General features: G+C 40.5%; 1 protein-coding gene across 4 annotated transcripts in view; it reads left to right on the top strand.

Moving 5' to 3' along the window:
• Positions 1–9,844: 9,844 nt before the first annotated feature.
• Positions 9,845–26,919, top strand: part of MRPL3 (mitochondrial ribosomal protein L3) — a 59,722-nt gene continuing 42,647 nt past the window's right edge. For all 4 annotated transcript variants that reach the window (XR_013828537.1, XR_013828538.1, XR_013828539.1 and 1 more), the window contains exons 1-6: positions 9,845–10,092; positions 11,105–11,289; positions 12,328–12,419; positions 14,298–14,396; positions 24,545–24,644; positions 26,192–26,252. Coding sequence is in view for 1 of the 4 variants with exons in the window: in XM_079922925.1 (XP_079779051.1) it covers positions 10,001–10,092; positions 11,105–11,289; positions 12,328–12,419; positions 14,298–14,396; positions 24,545–24,644; positions 26,192–26,252 (629 nt within the window). In the remaining 3 variants the exon portion in view is untranslated. The remainder of the gene's footprint in view (positions 10,093–11,104; positions 11,290–12,327; positions 12,420–14,297; positions 14,397–24,544; positions 24,645–26,191; positions 26,253–26,919) is intronic.

The raw sequence follows: 26,919 nt of genomic DNA, 5'->3' as shown, positions 1-26,919 counted from the left end.
GAGTACCTCCTGCATTCATTAACAATCCACAGGTAAATCGTTGGCAACCAGCTGGGATCCACTGGGACCACAATCCCTGCATTATGGAAAGCAATCAGAGCACCAAATGTCAAACCCAGGTGGACTGGAGTGTGGGATATGAAAAATATGTACACCCACAGGGACTGGATTAGGCTAAGAAAATAATTTCATAATCAAATTCATTTAGAGTTAAATATGAATCAAATGAATTGAAAGTGATTAAAAATATCATTAAATATAGCCACAGTCAAGAAATTACCATCATGTTCTGTTTATGTCTCTTTATTTAATAGCCTCAGGATCAGAATGAACTTAGCTGAGCTGCCATCCTGCAGGTCTCAGTTCATTCTAGAATGTGCATTTATCCATTCTAGCAAGAGTAGTTAACAAGCTGGTCCTACGCTCTTGAAGAAGGCTGACTCAACATGGTTATGAGCAAGAGTTTTGGTGTCAGGCACAAATATGTTTCCTAGAGAACATAAATTTAGTTACCTTCTCTGACCCTCAGATTTCTCATCTGCAAAATGGAAATGATACTATCTGCCTCTTGGGGTCCTTGTGAGGACTTCAGGAGATAATATCTTTAAAATGTTGAGCTCAATTGTGTGGCATATAATAAGCAGTCTCTAAGTCATTATTTGTAGCATAATGGGCAAGGTGTATAGCCTGGAAGACAAAAAGATGGCTAAAAAAATAATAAGTACGATGAAAAATGCACAAAACTGTAGCATTTGATGACCATTGTCACAGTGGCTAGATCACGGCTAAACATGTGACCTCAGCCAGGCCAGAAAATCCAAACTCAGGACTTTTGCTGGAGCTCCCAGGAGAGAGTAACTGTGCCCTGACGTTGCTGCCCTGTGAGGACATGAACCTGCAGGTGGGGGAAGACTTCGCTGGTGCCTCATGGGAATGAGGCCAGTGCAGAATGAAGAGGTAAAAAGGGAAAAGGGAAGGCAGCATCCTGATAACCTTAGCCAGGCTCTGGATCCAGCCTCGCCCCTGGAATTCGCCACCACCAAAGCCTGTAGTTATCCTTTTGCTTAATCTAGTTGAAGCTGGACTTCTGTTGCTCACAGCCAGAGATTTTTGACTAATGTAGCTTGACCTTGGGCAGAGAGGAAACATGGCAGGGCAGGGGTGGAGAGAGGTGGTGCTGCATGGCTGTTCCTTCTCTCACCAGCTATGAAGGGAACCCGTTCCCCTCACTTCTTTCTGGTCACTGAACCCTTGTGGGGCTGTGAACTATCTAAATTAATACAAATTACTCATCTACTAATATTTGGTTGTAAGTCTTCCACCTTAGGACTTTGGAGAACAAGCTCATCTTTGATTTCCCTGTAGGATTTAGGGTAGAGATAGCAGGTGGGATTTGGAACGTAGAAAGTCCTTGCATATTCATTGAATGAAACAAACATGTTGCCCATTCACCAATTTTTCCTTGTGTGAGATGGAAAAGAGACAGAGGAGATACAGGCAATTTGTTTCTGGAATGGATCAAATCATCTGAGTTGCCACTGCAGGTAAAGGGCAAAAGGAAAGTCCTCCTCTCTTCTGCCTGAGGGAAACCCACCCTGTTCCTTCTTAAAATTCTATATCTACCACTTCTTATTATTTCCCATATGATGACCCATTACATTTTTCATTTCAGGATTTGGAATAATTCAGAAACAAAGGAGAGATTAAAATCAAATCTTTCTCACATTCTTGGAAGCAGGAAGGACATTCTAATTAAGGTGTTCTCTAAACTTGCTAGAAGTTTAAGGGGAAAAAACTGAGAAAGTTTCAGGGAGAATGGCTCCTTGTCCATGGGCTAGTGTCTTTTTCCTCCTGAAGAAAAGTCACTCTGCTTTAGAGTCCAAGAAAGCATCCATCAGGACCAGCATCTTTCTGCTGCCTGAGACCTCCAATTTCCAGTCCTGGGATGCTTCCCTGTGCTCATGGGAGGAAGAGCCAGATTTCAGTGGCAAAGTCAATTTCCCCAAGAATCAATTTCTGATATATTTTATTTTGTTGTCTGACCAAGTCCCAAACTCCCTTTCGCAGAAGGCCTTGCCTCAGAATGACATTTTACATTTAGACAGTTCCAACCTAGCTGATATTTCACTTTAAAGATCATTTCCCCCCTTTTCTACTGGTCATAACTTAAGCAAGGAGATGTTTTATAAATAACTTCTGCTTTCAGTCACCCAAAACAGCAAACCCAAGGGCTCAGCATCATGTAAAGTGGAAAAATAGAATGGGAATTAGGAGACCTGGGTTCTAAAGCAGGCTGGACTAGGTACATGCCTTTCCTATGGATGTTTACTAAGTATCCATCTTGCAAAATTTATCTAACCTCTCCAGCCACAATACTTTCCTAATAAACTGTTGTGGGGATTAAATAATAATATTTGCAAAACATTTACCATTACACCCAACACTATATAAGTGGCTCAAAAAATTATTATGAGTCTTTTCATTACTACCATTACTACTGGTGTGATATAGCAGTGGTTCTTTTTCCAGAAAACTCATATTCTCTCAGACAAATTACTGTTCCCATAATGACTATTCACTTGAAGGAAACTTGAAGGCAAAGTTTGCCTACCCACACCCGGCATTCTCTGCACTGCTCCTTGACTGAAGAGTGTGGATTCCAAGGGTAAAGAAAGAAACAGAAGGAAGAGAGAAGAGTAGGCTTAGCATATTATACCTTGTCCAGAAAGGAGCCCAGTCTCCTTGATGGTAGTGTGATGATGAGGATGATAAAGATGATGATGGTGATGGTGATGATAAAGCTGATGAAGAAGGTGGTGGTGATGGTGATAAAGCTGATGATGATGGTGGTGGTGCTGGTGATGATAAAATGATGGTGACAATGATGATGATGGTGGTGATAATGGTGATGTTTTTAAACAATGAAAACACTATTCTTTCATATGCTATATTCCTGTGGTATTGGAAGGAGATCAGAAAACATGGAGATAAAGGACACTAGAGGCAAAACAATGACAAAGAGATGTCCTAACACCTGTTAGGAAACTTGCATGACTGCATCAAGATGAACTTGTTCATGTACAAAATACCAATGAGAAAGTTAGGAAAGGATAAGTCAAGATTTTTCACAATTATTACAATATCTAACAGAAAGTGAATGTAAATATTATTAGTAGTGATAGTAGTCGACACTTTTTTTAGTTCTTACTATGTGCCAACTACTGTGTTAAGCACTTTGCATGCATCATTTCATTTCCTCTGTACTGTTTCCTTAAGAGGGTTTTTTTTTTTTTTATAGATGAGGACGCTCAGAGAAACTAAGTGATTCCCCCCAGGTGCATGGAAATAGTAGCAGACACAGGATCTGAACCCCGACTTTCCCACTTCTAAAAAAAGTCTGCTCCTAGCTATTATATGAGGCTATCAAGTCCTTTGCTCCTGATGTTGGTGGATGAGGCAAAAGGAGCATGTTGGTGAGCAAAACAGAGTCTTTTGCTCTTGTTAGTCATTTGGTAACCCAAGTTCAGGCCCTTTCACCCAAGCTATGGTTCTGGGTTTGCCTCGACTTCTGTTGGTGAGATAATTCTGACTACTCTTGATATTTCACATCAGATTCATATATTTTTTACTGACGTATAATTCACATACCTCAAATCCTCCCTTTCAAAGTGTACATCTCAGTGGTTTTTAGTATATTCACAAAGTTGTGCCACCATCACCACTAAAATTTTCAAGTGTTTCCAGGGCTTCCCTGGTGGCGCAGTTGTTGAGAGTCCGCCTGCCGATGCAGGGGACACAGGTTTGTGCCCTGGTCCGGGAGGATACCGCGTGCTGTGGAGCGGCTCGGCCCGTGAGCCATGGCCGCTGGGCCTGCGCGTCCGGAGCCTGTGCTCCGCGGCGGGAGAGGCTACAGCAGTGAGAGGCCCGTGTACCGCAAAAAACAAAAACAAACAAACAAAAAATTTTCAAGTGTTCCTGGAGCTCTTATTATATATATATATAAAAAACATATATATTATACATATATATATAATATTTCTTTTTCGTGGGGGTGGGTAACACATGGCTTGCAGGATCCTTAGCTCCCTGACCAAGGATTGAACCCACGCCCTTGGCAGTGAAAAATGTGGAGTTCTAACCACTGGACCACCAGGGAATTCCCCTGGAGCTCTTATCATAAATGTAGGATTTCTGGGAGAACTGAGGAAATACATTAATATTACCCTGCCTTGAAAGAGTTTGCAATCTTGTCAAGAACGCATGGCTCATAAACTTAAGCCTCCTCACTACTTATAATAAAAGAGAATAATACCGTACAAGAATGTAATATATGCAGTAAGTGCTAAGAGAGAGGAATTAACAGGCAGGTCTAGTGATGATGAGGGAGTCCTCAGTGGGGAGGTAGGCCTTGGAGATGAGGAAAAATTGGAGAGGTGGTGTGAGTGGGGAGGGCATCAGACGCAAGAAACTGTCAGGCTAAACGGCCCAAGTGTTAAACTCTTGCCAAGCATAACTATTTGCCCTACTGAGAGACTTGCTGGGACTTCAATAGGAAATACAAAAGAGATTAGATGAAGCCCAGTGATTTCAGCCAGAGATGGCCTGCCCTCTTTGAAGGTAATTTATATAATAGTGACCAGTGTTTCCTCTCAGTAACTTGGGTGTGATGCTCATTGGTTTCAGTGGGATGCATACTTTGTGGAGCAAAGACAGCGTTTGGCCCATGGTGGAAATTCCTGCTTTTAAAAGCCATTTTGTTCCATTTTGAAATAAAGTGGAAGTGAAAGTCATGCCCCATGATGTTTCATGGTTAAAACTGCAAAGGCATTTCTGCCTGGGCATAAAAGATTATTTTAAGCATCATCTTCTGGGCTCCTCAGTTACTAAGGGAATCCTGTCTCAGCTCAGCGGTGCAGACAGGCGAGTTGCCATGACAATCCTGCTAGGCCTGGTTGGAGTCTAAATACCACAGAGGGAGGAACCGCTGTCACTACCTGACCCCTGAGCAGCTTGGCAGTGCCCTCCCTGCCCCTGCAGCTGGCCACGCCTCCTGGACCCACCTCAGCTACCCAGTCCTTGCAACTAAGGGGCACAGGCACCAATTGAAGGGCATTTAGGGTCAATGGCTCAGCCTGTTTGATGGTCAATCTCCTCTTCTGTCCCAGAATGTGCTGTTCATGCTGGGTCATATTCAAGTCTTCCTGGACACCCACAGTCCTTCAAGCCTGGCCTTTGTCTCTCCAAATGGAGGAAATACTAGATATTTACCAAAAAGTTGCACTAGGAAGCAGAATAAAATCTGGAATAAATCTTATTTTCTTTCCAGCCAGACATAATCTGAAACATTTTCACAAGGGAGACCTGTCACAGTATTGGTCAATCAGCAATTGATCAATCCCTGCAACTGCATAGATGCAATTCTATCCTTTCACATGGACACACTCATGGTGTTTGTGGCAGACTATACTTTCTAAAGATGGTGGTAACCCTGTCTCCCATCCCATGTGACAATGTGACACAGTGCTCACATTGAGGCATGGGTCTCTATTCCTTGAACCTGGGCTGGCTGTGTCTGAAGCGAAGTAATGACATGTGATTTCTGAGGTTAGGTCATAAAAGGTAACACAGCTTATATCTGGTTCTCTTGAGATGCTTGCTCTTGGGATCCAACCCTCATGTTGTGAGGAACCCCAAGCAGCCACATGGAGGGACCACATAGGTGTTCCAGAGAACAGCCTAGTTGAAGTCCTGACTGACAGGCAGCATCGAACACCAGACATGAAGTGAAGGTGCCTTCAAATGATTTCAGCCCCATAGCTGACATCACCCCTGGTCTTTGAGTCATCTCAGTGGAACATGAAGCAGAAACAAGCTGTCCCCACAGTGCCCTTTCTGAATTCTCAACCAACAGGAGGCATACAAAAAATTAAATAGTGGTTGTTCTATGCCAAAAAGTTTGCAGTGATTTATTACCCAGCAATAGTAACTGGAACTACATTTTCTTCCTAGGCTGTCCTCTCTCTATTCTGCTCCTGGGGACTCTTACTCTCCCCTCAAGGAATAATCCAACTGTTACCCTTCAGATGCACATTTTTCTTCTCTTGGGTGAGAGGCAGTGCAACAGAGCAGTAAAGCACTGGACTCTGGAGTCAGCCTGCCTGGGTTCAACTCCTGGCTCCATGGCTTACTTGATAAACTTATGGTTTGTGACCTTGGATGAGCTGCTTATCTTCCCTGTGCCTCAATTTCCATATCTGTAAATGAGGATGAGAATAATAGTACATACTTCATAGGTGAGGAGTGAGTTGGAAAGCACTTAGAACAGTGCTTGCCACTTAGCACAATTTAAGTGTTGGTTATGTCTCATCCTTCTGGGACCCTTTCCAACTATAATCAAAATCCCAAATGAACTCATTCTCTAGAATTTCTCAAGACTCTGTATATTCTGGGCTCAGACAGGACCATGACCATGGCTCCAGATAACAAGAGTATTCTCTGGTCTAGAGCTACACTTCAGCCATCAAAACTACACAGCACCTGGAGAAGACCAGGGGGAAGGAGCTGCCCTTGACTGAAAGCATCTTGTCCTTGGGTGTGTGATGCTCCACTGTCTGCTGCCAACATTTTTGTTCAGCCATCAGAGAACTGTAAAGAAATGTATATGGGTTTAATTACATTAAGTTTCAGAACCATTCTGAGTATAAGGACGGACTGCTGGGAAACTGTAACCCACATCACCACATGGTCACACTGCTGCTGCTGCTGCTGCTTCTTCCCCCTCCTCCTCCTCCTCTTTTTCTTCTTCCTTTTTAGGCTTCAAGACAAATGTGCTTTCATGCTGATCAGCTCTTGGAACCCTAAAATCTGTGGGAGAATTAGGATTTATAAATAAAAAACTATGTTTTTAAAAGCTTTATACTGAAATTGAACATTGTAATTTAGTCTTACCGGAGGACATTGAGGCAGAATTCGTCTTCTTACTGATTCTGCAATATGGCCATTTAAGTTTTCTATTCTAATTAGCAATGGGATCTCAAAGTTCAAAATTTCCTAAAGTTCATTTTATCTATTCCCCATCTAATGCTCAACAAACTTTCATAAAGTCTCTACCAATTTTAAAATATGCTAAATTCTCACAACTTTAGAAAAATGGAAGAAAGCCAAGGGTAATTTAATTAGAAGTCTAAACTTAAATCAATTTTTAATTTCAAATATAAGGCATGTTATGAGCTAAGAGATAGCATAAAGGAATGTAAAATATAAACTAATCAGCAATGAAAAATGTATCATTCTGCAAGCAGCCAACCAAACAGGACATATCACAAACAGTGTAAGAACTAATTGAAGGGCCTAAAGGCGGGAACACATGAAAAAGATACTTTCCAATAAATCCTTGGTTTGAAACTTACTCCTTCTAAGATGGTTCTCTTTTGTTGGCCATGGCATTGGAAATTCAGAAGTGAACATTTATTACAACAGCTTTGGTCTGAATTAGAGGAACAAGGATTACAGAATGGTAGCACTAAAGGGAGATAATGGGGGCTATCTTTGTTCCAGTGAAGTCTGAAACGGAAGTCCCAGAGAGGCTGATATCAGTGTCCCAGGGTCCAGGGAGGTCTCTGAAGGATGACATTAGAAATGCTGGGAAGCTTGAGCTCAGCTCCCTAAAGGAGACCTGGTTGAGTTGCTTGAGAACTGGACTGGTCCTTGTGAATTAGCAGCACTCCATAGTGACTAAATCAAGTAAGATGATACCTCCCAGACCCAGCTGGCAATCAGGAGATGTGTGCTGTGTGACAGCAGACAAAGTATGTTTTGCTTTGATTCGGTTCAGCAGTAGCATCTGCTAAGGATTTCATTGACTCAAGGTTGCCATTATGGACCAGGAGTGTTTTGGCACTAGGGGAAAAGTTAGACTGAATGGCTGAGTCCTCAGGCCTCACAGACCACAGTGTGTGATAGGATCACTTACCAATTTTCCTCTTAGTGACAGGAATTCCAACAGAAGAGTAATAACACATTTGTCTTACAGAATCAAAGAAACAGAATGGCTGAGAGCACAGGCTCTGTGGGCACACTGCTGAGATTTAAATCTTGGCCCTTACTAGTTGAGTGAACTTGTGTGATCTCTCTGTGTTTATTTTCTCAATTGTAAAATGGAGATAATTATAGTATTATCACATGGGGTTATCATAAAGATCAAGTGAGGAAATACACTGAAAAAGTCAACATGAATCCTGTTAGGAATCAGACTGCGGTGTTTAATTTATAATGGAATGTCAACACAACACTTCTAACAGAACACAACCAAGGTCACACCTCAGCTACAAAATGACTAACAGTTCCTTCATCTGAGTGATTTCTGCTCCCTCACCATCATCATCCCCAGTCTCACTTTTTCCTTCGTTCCTCCAGAACAAAAGTATTGAGACACCCAAATGCTGAATTGTCCTTGATAGCATCCATTCCAAAATAAGTCCCTGTTTTCCTGATGCCATCCAGCATAAGTCTAAATCTTATAACTCGTTTGTATAGAGACATCCTCAGGTGTATGCTCTCTCTTGCTGCAGCAAGCTAATTAAACTTAACCTTGTTTGAGGTTGGGCGTGCCCCTGGTGGTCTCTGACGAATGGGCTTCCACAATACTCAGCACATATAATAGCATACTATATGCACAAGAAATGCTAGCCACTGGCAGTAATAGGCAAGTCTTTTTATTTCCAGCTTCTTGCATACAGCACACCTCAAGACATGCTTGTTCAATAAAGGGCTATTCTCAAATAACTGGGAAGCCAGGCTAAGATGAGAAAACAAAGCAAACATTTAGAGACTGTGCTTTGTTTTCTAATTTTTATTTTTAGAGAACAGTCCAAGTAGTTACCAGGAATTGACCATTGCCTGGACTTTTTAAGCTAGGGTAGCCAGATCTTGAATAAAAGAGGGTCTTGAAATAGCTAAACTTTTAAGTTTTTATTTCTGAATTTCTAAAAACACACATTTGACCAAGAAGGAAACAAACTTTTGGAGTAATAGAATGAATGCCCAAGATACATCCATGGTGATTAGGTTTATTTGCACTTAAGGTGTATTAGGTATCTATTTAGTGACTCAAAATGAGAGTAATCATTTATTCTCTGTGGCAGTTTCTTCTGGTCAGGAGCCCATGAGTTCCTTGGCTGGGTGGTTCAGGCTCAAAGTTTTTCATGAATTGCAATCATCTGAAAGGTTGCCTGGGACTGGAGGATCCCCTTCCTAGGTGGTTCACTCCTAGCTGGAAAATTGGTTCCTCTTCACATGGGCCTCTCCACAGGGCTGTTTGAGTGTCTGCAGAACATGACCGCTGGCTTTCCCCATAGGGAGTCGTCCAAGAGCCCAAGACACAGTAGCAATACCTTTTATGATTCACCCCTGGAAGTCACACATCATCAACTTGGCCATATTCTACTAGTACATTCCAACACTGTTTCAGTGCTGACTCTGCCCATCTGCTGGATGTGCTATTTTGGACCAGCACCAAAACTCTAAGTCTGTGTGCCTCCCTTCGGGGCTGTTTTGAACGAAAGCCAATGTAAGATTATCAAGCGCTGCTTAGTACGATGAGCTGCCCCACAACAGACATTACTTAGAAGTGATTTCGTTTCCTTAGGAAGCCTGTCCCTAGTTCGCCTCATTCTCCTAAAGTTTAAACTCCGAGCATCCTTTTTTTTCCACCCCTGGAGAGCCGAGTCAGTTAGACCCCACCCTCCCCAGCCGACTCGATCCCGACGTAGCACTATTCAGGAGGCGGAACTCTAGTTCCCGGGGCTCACCTCGGCCCCGGCGCGCTTTGCGAACGGACCGGAAGTGGCTCCTCCAGCTCTTCGTCCGAAAAGGCAGTGGGGGGCGGCCGGTTGGACGGTTCGGGAGGGCTCTGCGGACTGGGTCGCCGGCGCTGGGACGCCCTGAAAGCGGAGCGGCGGGGCGCCCGGAGGTGAAGGGGTTGCGCCCGTCCGGCCTAGTCATGCCCGGTTGGAGGCTGCTGGCTCGGACCGGCGCCCGGGTGCTGGACCGCGGCGCGGGCGGCCTGGGCGCTGCCCGGGGCTCGGAGAACAGGTAGGTGCGGAGGACAGACGAGGGTGCGGCGTGGTGCCTGCACCTGTGGCCTCGGGCTGTGGCCTGGCCCGGCGTGGGGTAGGAGGGGGTTCCGTCCAGGCCTGAAGAGTAAGAATCATTGCTCTAAGGACGTGCCCTTTGAAGGATTGGAGGTGTGGGGTTTTTTGCTTTTTAATGCTGATGAGCATTAAAACAAGCATTACCAACAGCAATAATATTATCTGCCAATTAGTGAGCGTTTACTGTGTAATAAATGTTCTTTTAGGAACATTAGGCTCCTTACGTCATGTAGCCTCACCTTAGAGCTGCAATCGTCCGTTTTACAGATACCATCATTTTCCTGTCCTATCATTATTCCGCTTTGCAGGTAAAAAGGAAGCTTAGAGAAAAGTGATTTGCCCAAGGTCACTTAACTAATAAGTGAAAAATTGGGACTCTAGCCTGGATGTATCTACATGCCTACAAAAGAGATAGATCGCAGGAAGATTTACTTCTTTTCCGACCCTCCTGGCAAGAATTACACATCTCTTTCCTGACCTCCGTCCCGTAAGGTCTCTCTTGGTGTGTTCAGCTAGTCACAGGTCATGTCTTTTATGGATTTTAGAATTTGCACACCCAATTTCTTCACCACTCTGAGCCAAGGCCATGTCATTACAGGGGTTTATCAGAGAAGGATCAGTAACCCCACATTTTGTCACCTCTACTGGATGTAAACTGTTAACGTACATGTTCTAGTGGACCTGTGGCTTCTCTTGTCTACATAGGACTACTCTGTTAGAAATCTGTTTATCCCAGAGGAGAAGAGGAAGAACTTTTCCTCCAGGGTAACTATTAACAGTTGAAATATGAGCCCCATTATTATCATGAGGAATGTCAGGGAAAAAACTAGAACAGAATCCAAACCCTTTCCAAAGGCCCTGACTACACTTTCCAACTCATGTGACCTCCCTTCTGTACATTAAGTGGGGAACCTTTTGAATTGTGCTTTGTTTTCTAATTTTTATTTTTACAGAACAGACATCTGGCTTTTGGTTAGAAGTCTCCATGGCAAGAGTGGTACTTGGTGGGATGAGCATCTTTCTGAAGAAAATATTCCCTTTGTTAAGCAGTTGGTCTCTGATGAAAATAAAGCCCAATTAGCAAGTAAACTCTGTCCTCTGAAAGATGAGCCGTGGCCTATACATCCTTGGGAACCAGGTGGTTATTTTGTATATGTTGTGTTCTCATCGCCTAATTACTGTCTGACTGGCACGTTTAAAATCGTAGTGACTTCTGAATCAATTTATCATCTCTTTAATTTATTTTTCATGTCTTAAGTGTGTCTATTTCATTATGGTTTGCTTTGCAAGTATATTTCCAGCATCCTAGTCTACTGTTAGTGACTGTCTGATGATCATCAAGACTTCCTCAAGAAACTGCTTTGTAGGTGAAAAGAGAATTGTTCTGCAAACGTTTTCTTGTTTTCTTCAGATGAAAAATAATATAAAATAAATCAGGGAAGAAAAGCTGGAAGAGTGTGATCTAAGCTGTAAGGTATCACACAGACGTTTGTAGCTGGGGTATTCTGCCACTCCACGCCTGCCAAGCATAACCCCAGAATCAGCTCTGTGTGCCTGGTAGAGTGCTAAATCCATGTGTGGCCAGACCAAAAAGCATAAGGCCTTTCCTGTTCATGGAGTTGTCGTTGGTTGGGGGTTATTGTGGCTGTTGAATTGTTTAATGGCTAGAATTCTTAGTGGAGCAACTTTATCAATTTATGCGACAAATGTAAGTGTCATGGTGGATGCTGACATATTTTAGCAACATGACCACTTGTGTCATCTCAGTAACTCCAGCTAACTTCTTAGAATTTGAGAAGTAGATGTTCCCTAATTAATGAGGTTGGATATGAATTGATATTAGGAAAGCAAAGCATAATGATGGATTTATCATGCCCTCTATTAATACCACTATTTTAAATACCAGAATATATCAGTTTAACTATTTTCTTTATTTTGTACGGTTTTCTTATATTTTTTATTTTACAGAGATTTATTGAGTACCAGTATATTATGTCAGGTATGGCTGAAGGCATTTATATCTGTAAGGAACAGTTGTATTTTACTGTATGAATATATCAGCATGTTTCTTATCTGCTTGCTCCTTATATGAAAGCAAAATTTAGGAAATACCATTGTATCGTGTTGACAAATGTTGAAAAGTCTGTGTGAGTATTGATTTGTTTTTAATTGCCAGGTTCCTCTAGAGTAGGCCTTATTGCAATGAAGTTAGGCATGATGCCCTTGTGGACCAAAGATGGTCAGAAGCATGTGGTCACATTACTTCAGGTAAGAAACAGAAGATGTAACAAATCTATGTGTGTGCTGAGATCTATTTGTGCAAACCTAAATGGCCAATATTTGTATCCTGAAACATTTGACTGTGTGGTGAAGAAGAGGTAAAGTCGAGCATAGATACTGTAAAAGAGCTTTACTTCTGATGGTGTCAGTGAATGTTCTCACTCATGCCTGAGTGGTGGCTTTCTTTATACTGGCATTGGGATAACTGGGGCAATTAATTAAAAAAAAATTGTAACCTAGCTTCTTACAGATCTACTAGTTTAATTCATAATCAGAAAAAATCTCAGTCCCATCTTATTTTCATTTATGGAGTTCTTTCAATTCAAAATTGTAATTTTGATCTCTTTACTAACTGAGAATGTAACACTTTTGTCTGGGGAAGTAACATTTTGTTCTCTGAGATAAGGTTAAGCTCTAATGCTTAAGAATATAGGCCCTGGAACCAGAATACCTCAGATGTTGGTTCTGCCATTTTCTAGCTGTGTTCCTTGGAGCATTGTGTCTTATCTGTAAAAGAATAATTTTATTCTGTAGAAGAAATCACTATGATCTCCCTCAAAGGGTTATTGTGAGGCTTGCACAAGATTCTAAATGTCAAGCACTTAAAATTTAAAACAATATTAAATGTCCAATAAATGTTAGCTGTTATTGTCTTTATCATTATTATAAAAAGATCACTGATAAAGTTGAGACCTTCATTGCCCAGATCACTTTGAACAGCTCAGTTCATATTGGAGTCAGGCCTTAGACAAGCGTTTAGGGAGGAGATGGGGAGTAAAATGAGACCTCATGCATGTAAGTGCTTCCAGTGCTGACAGACACAGGTGGCCTGTAAGCCCTTAGTAAGTTTTTACTGACTCTGAATGATCAAGGAAAGGATTATAGTTTCTGGAACTCTACAGAACTTTGGGAGCTTTTAGGGATGATGGGTGGGATTGTAAATTGGTACAGCTGCTTCAGGAAATAGTTTAGCATTATGGAAAAGTTGAGGTACGTGAACCAGTGGTCTCCCAGTTCCACTCCTGAGTGTTACTAGAAAATGTGAACAGATGATTTATAGCAGCATTACTCTTAATACTCCAAAAGTAGAAATAACTCCCATGTCCATCATGGTAGAATGGGTAAATAAATCATGGTGTATTTACATGATGGAGTGCTGGGTGACAGTGAAAATGGACAGAATAGAGCCGCACACAACAGTATGGGAGAACCTTACCTATAGAATCTTGAGTGAAAGCAGGAAAATATGGAGGAGTATTTGTGGTCTGACTCCATTTACATAAAGGTTCAACAGGCAGCACTGAACTATAGGATTAAACAATACTTTCAAAGGTAGTAATTATAATGAAAAGTTAAATGATTACCATAAATGTCAAGAGAGGTGGTTATTTCTAGGGCAGCTCTTCTCAGACTTTACCTCAGAATCACCTAGAGGGCTTATAAAACACAGGTTCTGATTTAGTAGGTCTTGGCTGAGGCCTGAGAACCTGCATTTTCACAGAGTTCCCAGGTGACTGATGCTGCTTGCCTGGGGACCACACTTCGAGAGCCACTGCTCTAGGGGTAAAAAGGGTGGGGAGGAGGAATGGGTATGAGGGGGGAATTGGGAAGAGACACAGAGGTTTGGGGGATTTTTGACATGCGTAGTGGTTACATGCATATTTTCTTTATAAATACTCATTTTGTTGTATATTTATGTTTTATGCACTTTTCTGTTTGCCTTATATTCAGTATTTGACAGTGTTTTTTTAAGAGTGTGGTTGGTATGGTGAGATAAGATGGATTGGATGGGCCTCAGTGTGGCTGGTGTGTAATGTTAGCATGTGTCCTGGCACATACTTAGTTTTTCTATGTTTGTTTTTTTAGGTACGAGACTGTCACGTCCTAAAATATACTCCAAAGGAAAATCATAATGGAAAAATGGCAGCCCTGACTGTAGGAGGAAAAACTGTATCACGTTTCCATGTAAGGATGCACTTTCATTCCTAGAATAGTGCCTTTCATTAGTTTTAGACCTGAATTCTTTGAGATTCTGAATTCTTTTAAGTTTTGAGGATATCCCATAGCCACAGACTTGTCCAGGAGGTGAACTGTGGATTTGGGGGGAGGCGGTCTGATAGAGCTACTGACCCCAGGAGTCTGGGAGACTTTGCGTTTGCTCCAGTACCTCCCTTCACTGTCTGGAACAAGTAACTTCACCTTCTAAGCTTCAGTATTTGCCGAGATGTAAAATGTGGATAAAAATACTACTTACCTAATAAGAGGTTTGGTACCAGGATTACGTGAGACTTTTCACATGTGCCTGGCATGTAACAGACACTCAAAAGATGGTAGCTATTTGATTATTTTGTGGTTGTTTTATGTTTATTTTCATTTTTTTTCTAAATTGTCTCAACTCTTGACTCCAACAGCATGTGAGGGTTAATTTTTCATATATTAGAAGTTTTCAGTATTGGGAAGAAAGCTGTGTATGAAGTCACATCAGATTTTTCTGAATAAAGTGTATTTCCCAAGTAGAATACTAATAGAATGCTGAGTTTGTAGTTTAAATGTGAAAAAAATCTGCACAATTAGTATTTTGGGGGGTTTGGGGATGACTAAAAGCAGAGAATGCCTTTCTAGAAATGGTGATGGTTTTCACTAATGGCTGCTAAAACATCTTTAGGTTTACTAAAATGTTGCTTGTCTCTAGATTAACATTTTTCCATTATAAATTATTTATGAAATGAATATGAATGAAAGTTAGGAGACAGCCTGTTCTGTGCAGCTGTCAAAACTAACAAGTGTTTATCGATTGCCTCCTATTCCTTGTCATAGTTAACTTTTGAGCACTTATTACATGCTGGGTATGTAGGCATTAAGTCTTTTACGTTTATTAACTTACTTTTTCAGACTCTAAAGATAACGAAGTTAGGTAACTCCCTCAGGGACACCCACCAATAAGAGGTAGAGTGACAGTTAGACTCTGAAAGCCTTACTTTGTTAATTGTGTCTTGACGTGCACCCTTTGGGAATACATAGGGAAGGTGGACTAATAAATTGACTATCTCAACACAGTACTATAAATGCAACAAGCACATTAGCGAATTCTGCTTGTGGGAATTCTAGGAGGTTTCACAGGGAGAAGACCAGAAAGGAGGGTGGGTGCTAAAGGCATGCCAGGCAGAGTGGGCTCTGCAGAAGCAGATGCATGGAAGAGCATTGGTGCTTGGTAAGAGAAGGGCCATGTGTCTGGATCTTAGTGTGCAGTCGGGGAGAATGTGATAAAGGTGTGACAGGCTGGGTTGTCAGGATGGAGGGCTAACAAGTTTAGACCTCATCTTGTAAACTTTGAGGAACTTTCTGAATTCTTTAACCAGGGCAGTGGTCAAATTGTTATCATGGTTAACTAAATTAGAAGATGCCAGGTGCAGGGAGGACATTTAGGAGGTTGTTTTAAGCCCTCAGGGAGAGTTGATAAAAGTCTTTTGCCCCAGAGCAGTTGCATTGGGCTTGGAAGAGGCAGGGATTATAAAAGACCAGGTGAGTGTGGGCGTGTGGGAAGAGAACCCAGCAGGTCAGTGCTCATGCCATGACTTGGGACAGGGACAAGGAAAGGGTTGCTTTGGAGGAAAGACGTGTTTAAAGTGTTTTAGAAAATCCAGGTGGAATTGTCCTATAAGTATATACTGATCAGCAAATTGGCGCTGATTGGAGTCCTATGGTTTAATAGGCCTATCTCGTAAGTATTAGAGGACTTAGCTATTTTTGCATATTATGGTAGTATAGTTAGTTTATTTTTCATTAAGCCTTCATAGTAATATCTGCTATTCCTGACAGATTATTGCCTACAGGGTTCAGATAATACTACAGTAATTAAAAGCACAATGTGATATTTTGGGAAACATTTTTTAAAAATGCCAAATGTTTAAATTTTTAAGTGTGTAAATATCTGCCCAACTTCCTGTGAATCATGTGAACAGTTCTTCAGTTTGATAGACACCTCTGTTTTCTAATTGATTGTATTTCTGTGTTTTGTTAGGACTGTCATCTTTATTTCATTACCAATTTTGTAAATTTATGACTCTACAGCCTTGGTATTTGTAAGTCAGGTGTCCTGTTGGGATAATCCATTCTGCTCCAGCGGATTTGTGAACATTACTTCCTTGGGACTGTGCGATAGTGGGAAATGAGTGGACCTGGGGTCAAAAGAGCTGAGTTCTTCTATGGCTGCCAGTAGCTCCTTCACTCCACCTTTTTGAACAGCCATTTTCTTACCCATGAAGACAAGGAATTGGACTTGATGGTCTGTGAATTCTCTCCCAGTTCTAAGTCTCACATTGGTTCTCAAATATTTTAGTTTTTAAGAAAAAACAAAAGTTCCCCTCCAAAAATGAACTTGTCAGCTCAATTTATTCTATTTTACTTAGTGATAAAGATAATCTTATTGATGAAGTCTTATTAACATAATAACTAGGGCTTCCCTTGCGGCGCAGTGGTTGAGAGTCCACCTGCCGATGCAGGGGATACGGGTTCGTGCCCCGGTCCGGGAAGATCCCACATGCCGCGGAGTGGCTGGGCCCGTGACCCATGGCCGCTGAGCCTGCACGTCTGGAGCCTGTGTTCCGCAATGGGAGAGGCCACAACAATGAGAGGCCCACGTACCGCAAAAAAATAAATAAATAACATAATAACTAAACTATTACAGAAACGATAGTACTTTTATTTCTACTTTGATATTTGAGACTCTGGTTTTCATACCTTAAGCTTTATCTCACCAATGAATATATAGCACAGCAGGGTGATTTGGATGCTGTATTCTTATACTGTGGTGAATTTTAACCACTTATCTGACATAAACTTTTAAGACTGTTCACTACTCTGGTATAGAAGTGCTACAGAGGCCCTTTTATTCTTCAAGATACTATTTTTCTAGGACCAGAGGTCATGTATTATAATATTAAGAAAAAAGTTTTGTCTTTGAATGACTTTTCATCAGAATAGGATGTGAAAATGAAGTTCTAGAATTCTTTAAAAGTAAAGCATTTTGGTTCAGAAAGGAAAAAGATTTTTGAAATTAAAAGTATACAAACTTTCTCTTGCACATTGTAACCCTCAGGGAAACTGCAGGTAGATTGATTATAGAGGGTTTGAGAGAGAGAAGAGACACCTATGAATAGGTAATATTAAATAGTTAAGCATTCTAAAATGAGTTGATTGAATCAGTTTTATTTTTAATAGGGCTAGAATGTTATTTTTTTTAATCTGTAAAGAATTTATGCCTCCAAGAAACTAGACTGCTTTGCTTTTGCTATTTGTGTACCTTATAATAAATAAAAACTGATGTGGTACATAGTGTTTTTGAATAAGGAAGCTAAGTGGCCTTAAAGTTGGTTAAATCAATTCATCTTAGGAGCAGAGAAGCATTTTGATTGTGAGGAGGATAATTGCAGAGAACTCTGAAGAGGGAGGAAAAAAATGCAACCTCATAGATAGGATTATCCAAGTGTGACTCTGCTGTCAGTCTTTTAAATTGCCTTTTGAAATCATTTATTTGGAAGTTAGAGGAAAAAAAGCCCTTTGTTACACTGCTGTTGACTCAACTCATCTTGAACATCTGGTTTTTCTCAGGGCAAATACCCAATTAGTTTTATGATATTTTGATTTTAAAAGAAAAAAATTATTCACTTTTAGTGAAATTGGAAGATAATCAGGAAGTATGTATTACCTTTGTCCTTTTTATGTCTCAGGCTATAGTTACTTAGTCAAGATGTTTATCTTGTCCATTTTGTATTACTAAAAAATGTACAGGATTTTTCTCATAAGCCTCCTGGAATACTTAAAAACCAATATTAATAAAATAATGTTTTTAAGTTACCAGGTGGAATATGTGAAGGTCAAAAATAAAATTGAAGTCTGTTCTAAAATTTAATAAATCTGAATCCAGTACATCAGGAAAATAATTTTAAGGATCCACATTTTTAAAATTTTTATTGAAGTTTAATTAATACACAATGATTCAGTATTTCTGTACGTTACAAAATGATCCTCACAGTTACCTTCTGTCACCATACAAAGTTACTACAATATTATTGACTATATTCCCCATGCTGTACATTTCATCCTCCTGACTCATTTATTTTGTAACTGGAAGTTTACCTCTTAACCTCCCTCACTTATTTCACTCATCCCGTCCACCCCATCCTCCTCTGACAACCACCTGTTTGTTCGCTGTATCTATGAGTCTGTTTCTGTTTTGTTACCTTTGTTCATTTGTTTTTTAGATTCCACATATAAGTGAAATCACATGGTGTTTGTCTTTCTCCATCTGACTTATTTCACTTTGCATAATATCCTCTAGACCCATCCATGTTGTTGCAGGCAAGATTTCTATTTTTCATGGCTGAGTAATATTCCATTTTGTGTGTGTGTGTGTGTGTGTGTGTGTGTGTGTGTGTGTGTGTGTGTGTGTGTACACGTATATACACATCTTTATCCATTCATCTAGCATTGGATACTTAGGTCACTTTCATATCTTAGCTATTGTAAATAACACTGTGATGAACATAGATGTGCATATATGTTTTCGTATTAGTGTTTTTGTTTTCTTTGGAAGAATACCCAGAAATAGAGTAACTAAATTATATGGTATTTCTATTTTTAATTTTTGAGCAACCTCCATACTGTTTTCCGTAGTGGCTGCACCAATTTACATATCTAACAACCGTGTGCAAGGGTTCCCTTTTCTCCGCATCCTCTCCAAAACTTGTTGTTTCTTGTCTTTTTGATAATAGCCATTCTGACAGGTGGGAGGCAATATCTCATTGTGGTTTTATTTGCATTTCCCTGATGATTAGTGATGTTGAGCATGTTTTTTCAAGTGTCTTGGTCATTTGTATGTCTTTGGAAAAATGTCTATTCTTGTCTTCTGCTTACTTGTTAATTGGGTTGTTGGGTTTCTTTTGCTGTCAAATTGTATGAATTCCTTGTATATTTTGGATTTTGACCCCTTATCAGATATATCTTTTGTGGATATCTTCTTCCATTCAGTAGGTGGTCTTTTTGTCTTAATAGTTTCCTTCACTTTTTAGTTTGATGTAATTTCATTTATTTATTTTTGCTTTTGTTTCCCTTGCGTGAGGAGACAGATCCAAAAAAATTTTGCCAAGATCTAGGTCAAAGATTGTACTACCTATGTTTTCTTCTAGGAGTTTTATGGTTTCAGGTCTTACATTTAAGTCTAATCCATTTTGAGTTTATTTTTGTATATGATATGAGAAAGTGGTCCAGTTTGATTCTTCTGCATGTAGCTTTCCAGTTTTCCCAACAACATTTATTGAAGAGGCTGTCTTTTCCCCATTGTATTTTCTTGCCTCTTTTGTCATAGATTAGTTGACCATTTAAGTGTGGGTTTATTTCTGGGCTCTCTCTTCTGTTCTATTGATCTGTGTGTCTCTTTTTGTGCCAGTACCATACTGCTTTGATTACTGTAGCATTGTGGTATAGTTTGAAACCAGGGAGCATGATACCTCCAGCTTTGTTCTTCTTTCTCAAAATTGTTTTGTCTATTCTGGGTCTTTTGTGTTTCCATACAAATGTTAGGATTTTTTGTTTTGGTTCTGTGAGCAATGTCATTGGTATTTTGATAGGGATTGCATTGAATCTTTACATTGCCTTGAGTAGTATGACTATTTTAACAGTATTAATTCTTCCAGTCCATTAGCATGGTATATCTTTCCATTTCTCTGTGTCATCTTCACTTTCTTTCATCAGTGTCTTTTAGTTGTCCAAGTGTCTTTTACCTCCTTGGTTAGATTTATTCCTAGGTATTTTATTTTTTTGATAATTTGCAATTGCAAGTGGGATTGTTTTCTGAATTTCTCTTTCTGATAGTTCATTGTTAGTGCATAGAAAAACAACAGGTTTCTATATATTAATTTTGTATCCTGGCTCTTTACTGAATTCATTTATTCTAATAGTTTTTTTGATGGCATCTTTTAAGATTTTCCGTATATAGTATCATGTCATCTGCAAACAGTGATAGTTTTATTTCTTCCCTTTCAGTCTGGATTTCTTTTTATTTCTTTTTCAAGGAGCCACATTTTTAAATGAACTTTTGTGTTTGCTTTTGTGGAAGAAGTGAGTATGACTGAGGATGAAAAGCAGGGGCCTTGGTAAAAGCGATGTTGAATATCAGTCTTAGATTTCAGCATATGGGAAGTGAAACCATAAAGAATGACTGGAGTGAATGTATGTTATCACTGTTGGAAGAAAGGATAGCTTCCCGAGGGGACTCTGTGAGGTAGAGAACAATCTTCTGTGGACATCCGGAGCAGAGCTGTTCAGTATTTGTTGCACAGTCCCACTGGGGGGCTCCAGGGAGATTCTTGGGGGGCTGCGGACTGATCCAGAAACTAAAGTTCTCTGCTTATAGGCCAATGCCACCCAATTTCATGTCAGCTGAGGACAGCCTACTCAGTAAGTTATAAAGGGGCACAGTTCTTATTTCAAACTGAAATTAGCAAGTACCTGAAGTTTGCTGCATATTCAAATACATGTTCTTCAGATAAGTGTGGCTTATCACTGGACCTGGGACTAGACATGTATTTAACAGACTTTCAGTGAGCTTTGGAAGTACATAGCGGGGGGAGATTATAGGCCAACAGACTGGCATGGGCAGGCACAGGTAAGCATACGTAGAGTACTGTGGCTCATTGGGGTCCTGCAGGTGCTTCGTTTAGGAGCAGAGGGGAAGCAGAGGGAGAGGGAACAGCAGGAAGATAAATATTATTGCTTATATTCTCATGAAAGAGGCTCTTCACATCAGGAAGTGGTACAGCTTTTTTGGTAAGTCTTACAGTATCTATATCAAGAGTTAAGAATTAAAACAGAAAAAAAAGACAACAGGACATTATGGTAAGGAAATAAGTTGTCCATAAAGTTTTCTATTCAAGGATATTTTCTATTCAAGGATATTTACAATAGCAGAACGAAAAAGCAGGGGTGGAGGGAAGAGCAGACAGTAGGACCTGCGAGGAGCTGGGGATGGAGCAGCCACTACAGTCTCTGCTCTCTAGAAGCTTACATTTTGGTGGGCTTGGGGGTGAGACAGGGAAGCTATTGCACAGAAGATAAACAATTAAAAAATGTGTATTGTGACAGATGGAGGGAAGTGCTTTGAGGATTAATAAAGTGTGCTAAGGGCATTGCAAGAGACAGAAAGTGGTGCTATTTTAGGAAGAAAATCAGGAAAGGTAAGTTGATATTTGGGTGAAGACCTGAATGAAGTGAGAGAGCATATTATACAGAAATCTGGCAGAGGCGTGAGGAGAGACATAAGTGAGGGAGGTTAAGAGGTACAGACTTCCAGTTGCAAAATAAATGAGTCATGGGTATGAAATATACAGTGTGGGGAATATAGTCAGTAACTACGTAATATCTTTGTATGTGACAGGTGGTGACTAGACTTATAATAGTGATCATTGTGTAATAGAAATATTGCATCACTTTGTTTTGCACCAGGAGCTCACAGTGTTATAGGTCAATTATACTTCAACAAACAAATTCATAGAAAAAGATTTCAGTTTTGTGGTTACCAGAGGCAGGTGATGGAGGAGGGGGAATTGGATGAAGGCAGTCAAAAGGTACAAACTTCCAGTTATAAGGTAAATAAATACTAGGGATATATATACAACATGATAAATATAATTAACACTGTACACTGTACATTATATGTGAAAGTTAAGAGTAAATCCTAAGAGTTTTCATCACAAAGAAAAAATTTGTTTTCGTTTCCTTTAATTTTTTATCTATATGAGATGATGGATGCTCACTAAACTTATTGTGATGATCTTTCCATGATGTGTGTAAGTCAGGTCATTATTCTGTGTACCTATAATAGTGAGGCAGACATTTTCTGCAGTTGTGAATAGCATAGGCAGTTTAAGACTATGGAGAGGAAAAGGTAAAGGGGAAAAAATCTGGCAGAATGGCATTCCAGGCAGGGGGACCAGTATGTGCAAAGGACCTGAGGCTGTTGTTTAGTGAGTTCTTAGACTGGTAAGGAGCACATTGTCCCCGAGGCAGGGCAAGCTGGGAGGAGAGTAGGTGGTGTAGAACCTTGGAAACCATGGTGAGGACTTAGGACTCGATTCTTCTGCACAAGATGCAGGCCATTGTGGAGACTAACGTAACTTGAGTTTAGAAGGATCGTGCCAGCCTGTGAATGGAGAACATACCAGGGGGTCAGGAGTATAGAAGTTGGAGACGTGATAGGAGGCTACTGAAATAATCCAGACGATATACGGCTGGCTGGGGTCGGAGTGAGAAGTGGCTGATGTGGGCTATATGTTTAAATAGAGGCTACAGGAATGGCTGATGGATGGACATGGGATGTGAGAAAGAGAAGAGTTGTAGGTGACCATAGAATTTTTGGTCTAAACAGAAGTATGGAGCTGCTGTTTATTGAGATTGGGAAGACGAGGAGAGCAGGCCTGGCGGGGCAGGAGCGTGTTGAGTTCAAGTTTAGACGTGTTAAACTTGAGTTGTTGTGTGACATCAAAGTGAAATGTTGACTTGGCAATTGGGCAGAAAAATTTGTAGTTCAGAGTAGAATTTGGGGTGGATGTTAGAAAAGTGGGTCATTAGCCTGTGAAAGAACCAGGGAGTAGTAGCTGGAAGTGGAGTGGAGGCCTTCCAAGGAGAGAGCAGCTGCCTGTGCCAAGCAGTGCTCATGGTGACCAGGGCATTTGGTGATTTTGACCAGCACGTCCCATTGAGTACGAGGGGCTGGAAGCCCCTGATGAAAGCCTTGTCGTGGGCAGGCACAGAAAGATTAGCTGGACGAGATAATGTGGCCAAGGAAAGGTTTGTGTTTTAATGTGAGTTATTGTGATTCTTTTATGCTGCTAGGAAAGTTCGAGTGGAAAGGGGGAAATTGTTGATTAAGAAGATGGTGGGGACAGTTTCAGGAGTAAAGCCATTGAGTAGGTGAGAGGAGGTAGGAGTCAGCACACAGTGAAGGATTTGGCTTTAATAAGAACATGGACAGTTCATCTGTTATTGTGGTTCCCAGCCCCAGATTCACATCAGAACCATATGGAGTGCTGAAAATATGCTGACACCTGGATGCCCCCTTAGACTGGTGAAGTTACAACCTCCAAGCTGAGGCCTTGGCCTTGGTGTTCTCTGAAAGCTTCCCATGTGCCTCTTGTGCACCTGGAGTGGGGTGGGAGGGTGATGATTGATTTGGTGGTAAAACCTTGGGGAAGAGCTCTCGATTCTTCTGTTTTTTTCAGTGCAATAAGAAGCAACATTATCAGCTCAAAGCAGGGAGAAGGAGGGGAGAATGCTGGAGGTTTTAAGAGGTTGTGGCGGAGCTGCCTTGGGGAGTGAGAGGGATTTAACAGGTGAATGTGGGTGTGAGAGGGATTTAACAGGGGAATGTGGGTTGGCCAGGCCACACTGGCACTCACTGTGAAGTCTGATTGTACATTTGAATGTGACTTGTCATGTTTCCTCCCAACTGCTTGGACACAGCAGGGAAATTAGAGTCAAATTTCCCAAGATTGGGGTTCTTGATACAGACGGTCTCCAGTCAAAATGCAAATATGAGGGCTTCCCTGGTGGCGCAGTGGTTGGGAGCTCACCTGCCGATGCAATGGACACGGGTTCGTGCCCCGGTCCGGGAAGATCCCACATACCGCGGAGCAGCTGGGCCCGTGGGCCATGGCTGCTGAGCCTGCGCGTCCGGAGCCTGCGTGTCCGGAGCCTGTGCTTCGCAGCAGGAGAGGCCACGGCAGTGAGAGGCCCGCGTACCGCAAAAGAAAAAAAAAAATCCAAATATGAGCATGACTGTATTTCTTTTCCTGTGGAACAAAAGTCTTTCCCCGTATACTTTGAGCTACACTATGCCAGTTCTTTATATGAGCTACGCTATGCCAATTCTGAGTGTGATGGATAAAAATCTCACCTCCCTTAATTAAGGACTATAGAGTACTCTTTTGTTCATTGGGGAAGCAGAGTGCTCTTTAATTTGTTTTCCTGGAGTGTTAGTAACTTAGTTTAGATCTCTAGGCATTAAATTCCACTTTTTGTAATTAATGTGTTACTTATATGTGCTGCTTTTCCTCTAGAAATCTACATCTATATTGGAATTTTACCGAGAACTTGGATTGCCACCAAAAGAGAAAGTTAAAATCTTTAATGTAACAGATAATGCTGTAATTAAACCAGGTAATCTGAGGTCGGGGAGAAGAGGGAGGTAAAAATACCCAAATATGTGATTTGTTCAATGTAAGCCCTTTCAATAAAGCTGAATTCACAGTACAAAGTCCCAAACATTTATTTTTAAATATAGAACTGTAACTGATTTAATCACTAGGGACAAACAAGTCTTTTTCTTTTTTAAGTGGAAAGAACTGTAGAGAATTCTTTGTTTTCCATGAAAGAGGGAGGAACACTTTTGTTTTTAATGTACAGAGAGTTTCACATTTGGAAAAGCCACTCCAAATAAATAAACGAACTTTTAAAATGTGAAGTTCACTGTTTATAGGCTGGCATTTTATTAAGTGAAGAATAGACCCTCACTGAGATAGGATAATTTGAGAAAATGTAGCCTGAAACAGGAAAGTGACTGACCATAGCACCTTGAAAAAGTAAGATTTGGCACTATGATTATATTGGTTCATATAGTTAATGGCATTTTGATGTCTTTGAACTTCAGAAAAGCTCCCTATCTCTTGAACTTGAGTTCTCTAACAAGTAGACTGTAGAAGGATGTTTTAAGATTTGATATTTTAATACCTGAACTGAATTTCTTGAAGTAGAATACAATTGCAATAGGCCTGATTAATAGGGGCAGTAGAGTCAGCCTTGATATAACTTAGAATTGAAGGTATTTTTTGAAGTGCAAGTTTTTCATCTTTGAGGTAAAGTACATGGAATTAAACTAACAAGTATAAAAATTAAGTCCACATTAACTTTTGCTGTAGCACAAACCATATGATATTTTTTGTGTGGGGGGGTGAAAAATGGTCAAATATCAGCAGTTCAGGTCATTCAACCTTGTAGAAATTCGGTCACTTTTTAATCTCCCCTATTTTTTCTTAAATGAAGGTTTTTCTCTGCCCATATAAATCCACGTTGGGTCCTACCTTAAGGACACTAAACCTACAGCACTTTACTCCCTGTTTTAAACAAACAAAAATAGCTTTTGATTACATTCTCTACTACATTGGTTCCAGCTTTAAAAAAAAAGTCTTTTACTGGATGATGTTAATGTTGATTCCTATTTTTGGATAACTTGTCTCCAATAGGAAAAAAAAAAAAGACTTGATCCAGCCCCAGTGTTTTTTGAGTCATTCTCTTATTTTTATTTTCCTTATTTGAAATAGGAAATACATCTTAACATATTGTTATTCACAGAAACAACCAAGAATCTCATGTATTTACCAGCAGGAACAGTGTTGTCACAGGAGTTGCCTGTTTCAGCCAGTATCACGTTGGCCTCTGTGAAGGCACAAGCGCACCAGTGGCCGTGGGCTGTTGGCCACTCCAGCACCATGTGCCCCATACTTCAGCCTACATACAGTCCATTAAAATACATTTGTTGAGCAGTTTTATTATTTTATTGTTGACATTTCTAATAATTAAAATTGCAGAAGAGACTCTCCTGACATTTTGAAATCTGATAGCTAGAAGGCTTCCTGTATGTAGTTTATGTTTAATGAAGTTGTTTTTGGGCTGATTTCATACTGATTTTTTGTTTTCTTTTCATAAAGGCACTCCTCTTTATGCTGCTCACTTTCGCCCAGGACAGTATGTGGATGTCACGGCCAAAACGTAGGTCCACGTAACAGGTTTTTTCCTTTTGTTTTCTTTGTATATTAAAACACAGCAGAGTGAGTGAAAGAAGTGCAGCCTTTCAAAGTCAGTGAATAAAGGATAAGTAACCATTATTCTCATTCATAACTCTAATCCTTAATGTTACTGATGGTACTGGTTTTTAAATTGCACCAAATTAGCTGTATGTGAAGAGTTCACTTTGGGTTACATCTTTTAAACTGAGATGTGTGCTTCTTGAGATGGGATTAAGAGAAAGGTCCATTACTGAGTTCCCACAAGGAACTCATGTTCCTTGTGAGCTGCGCCCACATCTGTTTGAAGACCAAAGGCGGCATTTGGTTTGTTGGTGAAAGATAAGGGAAGCAGTTAAATTACAAACATCTTGCACTATTTGCGATAGTTGTACTTAAGGTTCCCCTAAGGTAACTAACTGTATAAAGCGTTTGTGGAACTGTGTTAAAATCCTATCATGAGCTGAAAGAAGAAATAGGATTACACCTTAGGCGTCTTCAACAGCATGGCATCATCTCTTAGCACTAGAAGAGACCTCTTCCATAAAAGCAAAATATTTTGTCATGTGTAAACAAGGGTTCAAATTTGGTAGAAATTAACACTTAATTTTCACTCTAACAGAAATGCTGACTTTGAATCATACTTATGTTGG

This window comes from Stenella coeruleoalba (assembly GCF_951394435.1).
Source record: "Stenella coeruleoalba genome assembly, chromosome: 5".
In the NCBI taxonomy this organism is placed as follows: domain Eukaryota; kingdom Metazoa; phylum Chordata; class Mammalia; order Artiodactyla; family Delphinidae; genus Stenella; species Stenella coeruleoalba.
Note: the sequence above shows the minus strand (reverse complement) of the source record. Positions and strands in the feature narration are given on the sequence as shown.